This window comes from Periplaneta americana, chromosome 16 (genome assembly GCF_040183065.1).
Source record: "Periplaneta americana isolate PAMFEO1 chromosome 16, P.americana_PAMFEO1_priV1, whole genome shotgun sequence".
In the NCBI taxonomy this organism is placed as follows: Eukaryota; Metazoa; Arthropoda; class Insecta; order Blattodea; family Blattidae; genus Periplaneta; species Periplaneta americana.
This window is the reverse complement of record NC_091132.1, coordinates 15,600,584-15,613,074: the sequence shown is the minus strand read 5'-3', so window position 1 is coordinate 15,613,074 and position 12,491 is coordinate 15,600,584. Positions and strand designations below refer to the sequence as shown.

Below are 12,491 nucleotides of genomic sequence, written 5' to 3'. Positions count from 1 at the left end.
CAGCATTGATTGGTTGAAAGACGTCATTTCGTACCGTTTTATTGGTCTAAAGCAGTACGACGTAGTAAAAGTGTAATAGTCAGCTGAAATCCCGTTTCGCAAATTCGTGGTTTGTGAAAGTTATGCGTGTCTAATAACTAAAAAATTAATGGTATATTCTGTTAGTAATATGCCTTCACTTACAAGTGTACAAGCGCACCTTATGAAACACATTTTTCACAACCTATAAACATATTTATTTGAAAATCTTCAAATTATACTTTCCCTAAACAAGGCTCTTCAACAATACAAAAACAGCGATATCGATATTACACAATCTCTTTAATCACTCCATGTGAAATAGTCAGCTGAGTTATAATCACATTTGCAAATCACTATAAAGGAACATTATGTAGGAATATTAATTATTATATTCTTATTGTTCTAGTTCAGGACGAAACCGTTGGTCTGGACGGAGGCGCTGACGGCATTCTCATGAGATAGTCTATAGTAAACAAAGCTGCCTTGCTGGGACCAGAAGGTTGACCGCTTTCTTCTTGTTGATTCTTTGATTCCCCTTCTGCACAGCTGGCGAACTGAAACACAAACAACAAATGTTCATTTCATAACTTTCCTCTACAAAACAGATTTCATATTAACAAACACAATAAAAAATAAATAGCGTTATTTCCTACAGCTATTATTATTATTATTATTATTATTATTATTATTATTATTATTATCATTATCATCATCATAAAATTAATAAAAAGATGTTGAAAGGAGATAGGAAGAAAAACAAATCAGCGACTTTTTAGCAGAATTATATTACAGTAAGGATACTTGTTCGTGAACGCATGAAAAAAAAAAATTGGTGATAGCGAGATGAGGCAGAGGATTCGTTACAGATTAACTGACATTTGCCTTACTGTTGAGGAAAACCTCAGAAAAAACCCAACCAGGTAATCAACCCAAGCAGGAATCGAACCAACGTTCGAACGCAACTCCAGATCGGCAGGCAAACGCCTTAGCCGACTGAGCTACTCCGGTGGCTTTGAAGGATCTTGAAAGTGATTGTTTACCCATCTATTTCTGTAGCAATGTTGTATACTACTTATGTTAGAAGAGCTTGATTTATAAAAATTTAGCTTGAAGCAACTACTCCACTGGCAAAACTTACAATGAAAGTTCCTAGGAATTTTGAAAATTATCCATATACGGAGTGACCCAAAAGTCACTACCCATTATTGAACTTAGATTATATTTTTAATCTTCCTGTCGATTTCTTTCACGTTCATCTAATATGTAAACACTAGAGTGCATTGCCACATAATAAATCACTCAGCTGTCAATAAAATATCATTTTACCACTTAATCTATGTCTTTTTTTTTTATTTTAATAGGTTAGTGACTTTTGGACCACCCTGTATTTTATCCAAAAACATTAATATCATTTTAAAAAATTTAAAGTTATTTCGAGCCACGGTTATATATTTCAATTGTAACCTCGTAGTTCATACAGTGTCGTTAAATAACCACGTAAAAGATACTTTAAGATTATCTACCATCTTACACACCAACTTAAAATCTTCATTCAACATCGTACGATAACAATTTATCTCACAAAGATGTTCTTAATTCAATTAAATATAAAATAGATGTGAAATGTTTAATAACAATTAGGCCTTATGAGAAACAATTTTTTCAGTACTATAATTAACCTAAAATAATTTTTTCTCAACGATTTTAGTATAAGATATTATTCATAAAATAAAGAAGTGTATGTAATATTTGTGGATCTATAAAAGGCTTTTAACATAGTAGATTGTAATAAACTTATGAGGATCCTGAAGAAAAAGTGTGGATTGGAAAAAGAGGAGGCTGTTCAGTAACTTTTATATGAAACGAGTCAAAGTCAGGATAGGAGAAGAAATGTCAGAAGGAAGTGAAATTGGGAGAGGAGTACGACAAGAATGCCCTTTATCACCTACCCTGTTCAACATCTACTTGAAGAATTTAGTGAAGAACTATTTTCAGAACTTGGGAAAAGTGATAGTAGGAGGAAGAAGAATAAAGTGCGTAATAATTGCTGATGGTACGGGGTTGTTAGCAGAAGAGGAGATGATACTAAGGGATATGCTATTGGAGCTAAATGACAGCTGTGAGCAGTATGGGATGAAGATAAATATGCAAACAAGACGAAAGAAAAATGAAGAAAGTAAATTTGCGAATTCTAAATGAGGCAGTAGAAAAGTGGACAACTTCAAATACTTGGGGTGTACTATAAGTACACTATGAATGCTTTAATGATATTATTCCTGTCCTCTGGTCCATTCCTGAGCAATGCAATTTATATATGACCCTTGAAGAATAGTAATTGGATGCACACGATAGTTTTTTTTACAGCTATTGTTGTTAGGCCTTTCGAATACCCACATATAAACTTGTTGCTAGGGAAACCTTTCTTCATAACATAAAACTATACTGAAATAGACCCATTACAGTGCACTTATCGTTACTTACTGTTCTCCAACCAGGAAATCAACCGTGAAAGGAATGTGCTTACTATTGCGTCATCTATTGGAGCGAAGTAGATAGATAATATTACCGTTATAATGTCAGTTTAAAAACCATGCGCTCTCCTGCATATGTTATTTCCTGTATGGAGGGATTAAAAGACCAGGAGATTAACAGTGATCTAATTTTGTAACTAGGGTAGTATAAATATGTGTGTATCAATGTTACGAGTACCCACGTGTGTGACCTTATGACATCTTATGACATCAACATTCATTCACAGCATCACCCCACTTCGTCTCATTCCCCTGAGACTTTCTTGTGGTTGGAGTACAGTAGTTACCATTACACTGCAGTTTTGCGAAGGCTTTGGAATATTATTGGTCTAAATTTTCAATGCAAAATATATTGTGTTTGCAATTTGAAAAATATGATCGTGCAGAAAATGTTGCACAATACACGTTTGTGAAATGCATTACAAAATACACTTCTCAACCTTGTATCGTAATATACTATTCACAAACGACTATTAGTAACACAGCAAGTAAGATTTCTTCTGTTCAAGCGGAATCTTTTTCAGGTTTTACAATTTCAATTTTTGAAGAAAAAAATGTTCATTGCAAACATACTGTAGCTGTTATGTTGGCAGATAATGAGCAAAGGGAAAAATGCTTTGCTTCTGGAAGTACCATTTTTAATACATCTAAACCTGCTAAATGATGCATTGTTTTCAAATGAGTCAATCTGTGAATACGCTTCTTCCAAAGAACTGACTCATTCATACGCCAACAGGGTCAACAGTTCAGCAATATCCTGATGGAATGCGGGTATAGCTTGCGCAAGGAACGATTACCGAAAAGCAATAGTGGCGTTGCTGTCTGTTTTGATGTGTGAATGTAGGCACGCCGAGGGAGGGAGAGGTACGTGCCGATGGAAGTACTGTCTCTTCCAAGAAGATGAACAAATGAGGACATCGCTAGAACTTAGCAGGAGAAAAATTCGAAGCTAATTAAACGCGCAACATATGTTCACGAATGAAATAATAATACCGAGCGATACAAGACACGTATTCACATGCAATGGAACAAACTAAAGTCGTAATGTAACTATCACAACGAAAGACTGATTCTATCGATGTCATTTCTCTTCCGACTGTACTATTGAATATCATTCAAGTTATCTCATGACCTTTCCTCTCGCCCGCTCTTTCTTATCACAGTGTTTGATTCGCATTCCTTCCGTCGGTATTCCGTGCTTGCGATACCCAGAGTCCGTGGCGATACTAGTGATGGGCGAAGTTGTTCTTTTCCCGGAACAGTTCCGACGGTTCCGGTTCCGAAAAAATACTATGTTCCAAATAACACTTCCGAAATAACAGTCACCAGTGGTGATGAGTCGGAGTCGTTGAGTCGTTCAAACGAACGGTACAGTACCCTCCCTCTTCTCCATAGACAAATAACACCATGCAGCTCACACTCATAGGCATGACATAGTACACATTCTTATCTATAGATGGCACTGCAATGCACAGTCGAATCGATTTTGGAAAATTGCTGTGCATGCGGACAGAACTCAAAAGCTTAATGTTAGTAATTACACAGCTGTTGACTACAAGGACAGAATGCAACACTTTGTTTTCGTACATAAAGTTATAAAGACATGGTAGCCAACTAAAAAAAAATAACATAACATTTAAAACATATGGTATGTAATTTCTGTTCTCTCTATTACATAATAAAAAAAAACAAATCATTAATTTTTATTTTTACTTTTCTTAATGCGCAGTTATAATAATAATAATAATAATAATAATAATAATAATAATAATAATAATAATAAATATTACAATTTCATAAATAAAAAAGATATATATTGGCAGTACTGAAACCTGGAAACCCCGCAGTGGGTTAGTAAAATGTTGGAATCGCATCTTTACCAAAGTGTAATTTAAACTTCGCATTAAACCTCGCTCTCCAAATCAGTACTTATATGGGCAGTTTCCAACAAATAATGCTACAACATTTTTGTCGTTCTTTGATAACAGAGAAGATAGCACAAAAACTTGTGCTTGTCAGACTTAACCTCAACAAACGACATACAGACATTGTAACTAAACCACTCATTACCGTTTACGACTTTAACCTTTGTATAGAATCAGCTGATCAATGAATTAATAATAGAATGCGTACTTTATGACTTCGTAGAATGTTTATAAAACAGAATTAGTCAACTAATGGTGAAATAAACCAGAAAACGGGAATCAATATTACAGATTATTGAATACTTACTATAACATTACAGATGATTGGCCAGTCTTACAAATGTTGATATTAAAGTTCGCGCCACCGCAAGGATTTCAATTTCCATGCGCCCCCCTCCAACCACGTGAGAGTTTCAAGTACAGTGTAACTGCAGCTGTCGTTGGTTCATCGGAACAAGCTCCGACGTTCCGACTGTTATCTCGGAGTCGGAACATACCTTGTGCAACGCGGTACTGCGAGCCCGCAACAGCTGGGCAAGTGAGCAGCTCGGAGTCGGAACACTGTTATTTCGGAACAGGAGGTTCCGACCTACTGTTCATTTTTGCAACAGTTCCGAGGGAGTCGGAACATACCTTGTGCCACGCGGTACTGCGAGCCCGCAACAGTTGGGCAAGTGAGCAGCTCGGAGTCGGAACACTGTTATTTCGGAACAGGAGGTTCCGACCTACTGTTCATTTTTGCAACAGTTCCGAGACCGGAACAGTTCCAAAATAACTGTTGTGTTATTTTTTACCCATCTCTAGGCGATACCCATATAATCTCGTGATTGTTGTGAATACTAGCTACATTCTTTTTCCCTTGAGTTGTAACTTGTAAAGTAAAGACAATTAAGTACGGTAAAAAAATTGGGAATATTCCCAAAAATCATCCGGGAATATTCCCAAATAAATTCCTTCTCGGGAGTATATTCTCACAACCCAACACTAGTTGGACAACCCTGAGTTACGTCAATTCTTTCGTAAAGCTAAACACGACATTTGTTTCAGGTCGTAACACCATCAAATAATAACAATCCTCATCACTGCATTTCAAACACAGCACTTCCAATCGCGGAACAAAACACATTCTGAAAGAACACATCAACACTGTGATAACACTGATAATAGTTCCGAGACCCTTACCACATCACATCACTGTCTTTTTTTTTTTTTTTTTCAATTCATCCATGACATTTTTGTCACGTCGTTTTCAGCAGGTTTTCATCACATATAAGAGAATCGCTATATCGTATGATTGTAGAAAGACAGAACGTCCATTCCTCCACTATGGTCTCGCATCATACTGGCCTTTTGATACTAGGTTCGCGAGTTCGAATCCAGCCGACAACGAAAAGTTTTTGAAGTGGGATGAAATTCTTAGCACAATCATTCTAGAGCAATTGTTCGCTACGTTCCTACATTTCCACTGTAAAAATCGTCATAAAAGACCGGAAATTTTCCTAAAAATGTTCCCCTTAATGAGCATTTCTTTTAATTTATTGATTTTGCTATGTTTTATAATCAGGGAGTGAAACTTGTTCCCCGATGAAACAGGTTGGCTGTGAAATCGATTTCTGCAAGAAATCCTTTACAAATTCGACCATTTTTACTTCCAAAACCACCGGAACTACTAAACGCTCGGTTTTCCCAATTTCCTTTTCTTGAAATATTTCCCAATAAAATCCTTATCTTTTGAAATTCTGCAGTGCTTAAGAAAAATGGCATAAGTCAGTTTCCACAAACATTTTTTAATTTACTGACAACTTACGGGACATCTGCTCGCATGCGAAAAGAGACATAAGTATTTCTCCCATTACAATAATTCATACAGAAGAAAATCAAATCGACATAAACCAGTGTGAAGACAGTTTTTTTCCTTCTCCTGTAAAATTAACATTTTTGACTTGTGCCACTTTTCCCGAGCACTACAGAACTCATCTCCGCAAGATATCCCTTACAAATTCGACCACTTTCACTTCCAAAATCACCGGAACTACTCAACGCTCGTCCCCCCCCCCAATTTTCTTTTCTTGAAATAAATTTAAAAAACGGTCTATTTAACGACGCTCGCAACTGCAGAGGTTATATCAGGGTCGCCGCTGTGCCGGAATTTTGTCCCACAGGAGTTCTTTTACATGCCAGTAAATCTACTGACATGAGCCTGTCGCATTTAAACACACTGCAATGCCATCGACCTCGGCCAGGATCGAACCCGCAACCTCGAACATAAAGGCCAACGCTATACCAACTGCGCTACCGAGGGCGACTTCTTGAAATATTTCCCTACAAATCTTTAACTTTTGAAATCCATCTGCGCAAGAAAACTCTCTCAAATTCGATCATTCGATCATTTTCACTACCAAAACCACCGCAACTACCTAAACGCTCGGTTTTCCTAATTTCCTTTTCTTGAAATATTTCCCTATAAAATCCTTAAATTTTTAAATCCATCTCCGCAAGATATCCCTTACAAATTCGACCATTTTCACTTCCAAAATCACCGCAACTATTTATTTTTTATTGGGTTATTTTACGACGCTGTATCAATATCTAGGTTATTTAGCGTCTGAATGATATGAAGGTGATAATGCCGGTGAAATGAGTCCGGCGTCCAGCACCAAAAGTTACCCAGCATTTGCTCGTATTGGGTTGAGGGAAAACCCCGGAAAAAACCTCAACCAGGTAACTTGCCCCAACCGGGATTCGAACGCGGGCCACCTGGTTTCGCAGCCAGACGCGCTGACCGTTACTCCAGCGAATAGGGATTATAAAGAATGGACACTTCGCGTCGGTACCTTTGATGTAGCCGCACTGATTTCAATGACCTTCAAGCCAGCTAAAGCGTCAGATTCTGCTTTCTCCCTAGAGTTGGCGCTGACATCACACCAGCTAGCAGTCGACACAGCGGAAATATAACACATATAATTAATACATCTAGGTACATTATGTACTCAAATAAAATAAATTGGATCCATAAAATAATAAATCCTTCATTAACTGTAATGTCTAGACTCTAGAGTACCTTTATAATGAGAGTTGAGACGTTGACCCCAACAACAATTAAAATATGTAATGATTTGATAGCGCTGAAAATGGAAAAACGAAACTATTACGTGAAGTAAAACCATATACCTATATTATATTATTATACAAATATTAAACGAATTCGATACTTAATTTTATAATGTATTATATTATTTCATAATATAATTGATTATATCTGAAATATAAAATATTATTATTACAACTAGTTTCTCACTGAGAAATAAGGAAAAGCTATTAACTTGAATTTATTTGAAGCAAAGCGTTACTGGATTATGCAATAAGGTAGGCGATGTTTGGATCCTGTGCCTTAATCTCAATTATTATCTTAGCGTATGCTCGATTACACTACCTCTAGCGTTTGAAAGTGGAACTAGCCGCTGGCGCACAGAGAAACAAAACACAGGAAAATTCGCTTAGTGTCCATTCTTTATAATCCCTATTCGCTGGTTACTGCACTGGTGTGGACACCACAACTACCTCAGCGCTCGTTTTTTTTCTAAGTTTCCTCATGAGTGATTCCTTATTAGTGTCACTTATGACGTTCCCACCTGTCTTCGGACAGTTGGCTAAACAACAGTCAGAGTGCAAATCAAGATTTCAGGTATAACTCCCTGTAAAGTTGATTTGAACAATTTTTCCCTCGAAATTATTCAAATCAACTTTACAGGGAGTTATACCTGAAATCTTGATTTGCATAATACACGTCACTGTTCGTTAACAGAAAACCACAATTTAAGTCACACGGAGTCAGTGTGCACTCGAAGTTGGTTGCTTGACGGTTGTCAGCCCACTTTGAGGTCTGTGGATATAGAGGGAAAAATTGGATCGGTGTCGGTTAGAGTTCCCGGGTAGCTCAGTGGTAGAGCGTTGGTACGTTAAACCAAAGGTCTCGGGTTCGATACCCGGCTCCGGAACAATTTTTCCCTCGAAATTATTCAACAGTCAGAGTCTAAGCAGCTTGCCCATTCCTTCTCTGTGACAATTCCGCAGTTGCGCGCTGCACTCACCTGTTGCTGGGCCTTCGCGCCGGCGCGCTGTCGCCTCGTGCGTCGTCGCCGGTAGTTACCGCGCTCGAACATGTCCGCCTCGTCGGGGTCCAGCATCCAGTAGCTGCCCTTGCCCCCCGCGGTGCCAGTCTTCTCCCGCGGCACCTTCACGAAGCACCGGTTCAGACTCAGGTTGTGCCGGATGGAGTTCTGCCAGCCCTGCTTGTTGTCGCGGTAGTACGGGAACCGCTCCATTATGAACTTGTAGATCCCGTTGAGCGTCAGGCGCTGGTTCGGCGCCGAAGAGATGGCCATCGCTATGAGGGCGATGTACGAGTAGGGCGGCTTCTCGGGGCGCGGGGCGTGCAGGAACTGGGGCGCCGGCACCTTGCCCGCGGGGTGCAGAAGATGGCTGTCGTAGATCAGGTGGCCGGAGAACCCTGGCAACATCGGGGATGCAGCCTCCGAGAGCGCCACAAGATGCTGGGAGGCGGGTAGTGCCGAGATGGGGGCGTAGGCCCCGAGGGCGAAGCTGCCCATGCCGCAGCCCTCCGGCTGGGGGTGCTGGAACGAAATGAAATGCCGCAGCGCTGGCAACATGGCGACGTGTGTCCTAGCAACCGCCACACTGGCCCCGGATGAGCTAATGTAGCATTTCTTTCATGTCCGCGTTGATTAATATGGGGTCATTAGTCTCTATAAATCAATCCACAGGCCGTAGAAATATCACTGATTCGTTAAATGCTGTAAACTGTTACATTTATCTTTGATATAAAAGCCCTGTCGTCTTAAAAAAAATCGGCGCGCGAACGCAAAAATGTAGAGCTTGTTTTACACACATAAATCACGCCCGAAAGATCTCCCGCAACAGATAAAAATTACACAAATCTCGCCATTCCAAATGCACATAAATTTCTATAACTATACACACTGTTTCTGCCCTCTTTTGAAGGCTTTATTCTATAGAATTATTTTGAAGTTAATCGAACTAAAATAATTTGTCACAAATCAAAAAGAAACCTTTAAAAAGTAAATGAAGTTATTATACTTAGCAGCATTAAAAAAATTTAATATATTCACTTTTGCCTGTTTTTAGAAACGTTACGATTTATTCCAGTTCATTCATTATCAACCACTAGGAGAGTTGATTAATAAAACAATATTATCCGGCCGAGCGTGTCAACTCCCTGTCGCGCTGAAGACACTTCTCACTCTCTACTACAGCTGACTCACAGATGGATAACTGACATCCAAGACAGAAACGAAACGTGATGCGTGAACGGGAGAGTGGAGGAGAGGGAAAATAGTTTGTTGAAACTTGTGTACCCGACCAATCATGCACCATCTACCCCCAACAGTCCGTCTCCGATGCCCTGTTCACATGTGGAGTGCTTCTCTTTGGTCGAGTGGCCGTCAAGTTCGACATTATAACCAGAAGTTCGCGACGTCGATCCCCGCCAGAGTATATCCTCTTTATCTCAATGCAGTCGTCATAGCTGGTATTCTTGGGTTCAAACACGGTCAACCACGTTGTATTCATGTACCAGTACATCTGTACTCGTTGTTACATCGAACACACTTGGGTTCAGACCAGTAATCTAGTCCACACCTGTGGAGTAACGGTTAGCGTGTCTAGCCGCGAACCCAGGTGGCCCGGGTTGGATTCCCGGTCGGGGCAAGTTGCCTGGTTGAGGTTCTTTCCGGGGTTTTCCCTCAACCCAATATGACCAAATTCTGGATAACTTTCGGTGTTGGACCCCGGACTCATTTCACCGGCATTATCACCTTCATCACATTCAGACGCTAAATAACCTAAGATGTTGATAAAGCGTCGTAAAATAACCTACTAAAATAAAAAAAATCGTAATGTAGCCTAGAGTAACTCGAAGGAATTTTTCTCTTTTTCAGATAAATATTGTCATCATTTTCAAAAAAAGTGAAAAAAAAGAAAATATTGAACATTTTGTCCAAATTTTGGGGTTATTTCACAGTCTGCCTGTACAGTATTTACCAATTCACAACATTGGCAAAATATTACCTTAAAAAAAAAACAAATTTGTCCAGTGCTGTGAAGTAACGGTTGAGGTATTTCCGGGATTTTCTCTCAACCCATTAACAGCAAATGCTGGGTAACTTTCGGCGCTGGGCCCTGGACTCATTACGCTGACATTATTATCTTCATCTTAATCAGACGCTAGATAACCATAGCAGTTGATAAAGCGTCGTAAAATATCCATAAAAAATTATTAAGTTGACTATTTCGCTCATGTACCAATGGAATGTAATAATCTAGACTTCTAACCAATTCAAAGCCAATTATCAACTGCAATCTTGTTCGAAACAATCCTGTCGCATTTGATGTTCTCTTTTTTTTAATACCTTGTCGCCTGATGAGATCAAGGGAAATGCAGGGAGAACAAGCTGAATACAATGAGAAAAAGGTGAATGCAAGGAGAACAATGGAAATATAAGGATAGTATGAGGGATACAAGGAGAACAAGGGGCATACTAAGGGATCAAGTGAAATGCAAGGAGAACAAGGTAAATACAATGAGAGCAAGGTAAATGCAAGGAAAATAATGGAAATATCAGGATAGTATGGGGAATACAAGGAGAACAAGGGGCATACTAAGGGATCAAGTCAAATGCAAGGAGAACAAGGTGAATACAATGGGAGCAAGGTAAACGCAAGGAAAATAATGGAAATATCAGGATAGTATGGGGAATACAAGGAGAACAAGGGACATACAAGGAGATAAAGAGAAATGCTAGGAGAACAAGGGGAATACAATGAGATCAAGGTAAATGCAAGGAAAATAATGGAAATATCAGGATAGTATGGAGAATACAAGGAGAACAAGGGGCATACAAGGAGATCAAAAGAAATGCTAGGAGAACAAGGGGAATACAATGAGAACAAGGTCAATGCAAGGAAAATAATGGAAATATCAGGATAGTATGGAGAATACAAGGAGAACAAGGGGCATACAAGGAGATCAAAAGAAATGCTAGGAGAACAAGGGGAATACAATGAGAACAAGGTAAATGCAAGGAAAATAATGGAAATATCAGGATAGTATGGAGAATACAAGGAGAACAAGGGGCATACAAGGAGATCAAAAGAAATGCTAGGAGAACAAGGGGAATACAATGAGAACAAGGTAAATGCAAGGAAAATAATGGAAATATCAGGATAGTATGGAGAATACAAGGAGAACAAGGGGCATACTAAGGGATCAAGTCAAATGCAAGGAGAACAAGGTGAACACAATGGGAGCAAGGTAAACGCAAGGAAAATAATGGAAATATCAGGATAGTATGGGGAATACAAGGAGGACAAGGGACATACAAGGAGATAAAGAGAAATGCTAGGAGAACAAGGGGAATACAATGAGATCAAGGTAAATGCAAGGAAAATAATGGAAATATCAGGATGGTATGGGGAATACAAGGAGAACAAGGGACATACAAGGAGATAAAGAGAAATGCTAGGAGAACAAGGGGAATACAATGAGATCAAGGTAAATGCAAGGAAAATAATGGAAATATCAGGATGGTATGGGGAATACAAGGAGAATACATAGGGCATATTAGGAGATCAAAAGAAATGCTAGGAGAACAAGGGGAATACAGTGAGAATAAGGTCAATGCAAGGAACATAATGGAAATATCAGGATAGTATGGGGAATACAAGGAGAATACATAGGGCATACTAGGAAATCAAGAGAAATGCTAGGAGAACAAGGGGAATACAGTGAGAACAAGGTCAATGCAAGGAACATAATGGAAATATCAGGATAGTATGGGGAATACAAGGAGAACAAGGGGCATACAAGGAGATCAAAAGAAATGCTAGGAGAACAAGGGGCATACTAAGGGATCAAGTCAAATGCAAGGAGAACAAGGTGAATACAATGGGAGCAAGGTAAACGCAAGGAAAATAA

At 39.1% G+C, this 12,491-nt stretch overlaps 1 protein-coding gene across 1 annotated transcript; it reads right to left on the bottom strand.

Moving 5' to 3' along the window:
- Positions 1–302: 302 nt before the first annotated feature.
- LOC138692281 (fork head domain-containing protein L1-like) lies at positions 303–9,805 on the bottom strand. Its single transcript, XM_069815453.1, has 2 exons — positions 8,569–9,805; positions 303–575 (listed from the first exon to the last, which is right to left on the bottom strand). The coding sequence occupies exons 1-2, from the start codon at positions 9,145–9,147 to the stop codon at positions 429–431; spliced, it is 726 nt and encodes a 241-aa protein (XP_069671554.1). The 5' UTR covers positions 9,148–9,805; the 3' UTR covers positions 303–428.
- Positions 9,806–12,491: the final 2,686 nt, after the last annotated feature.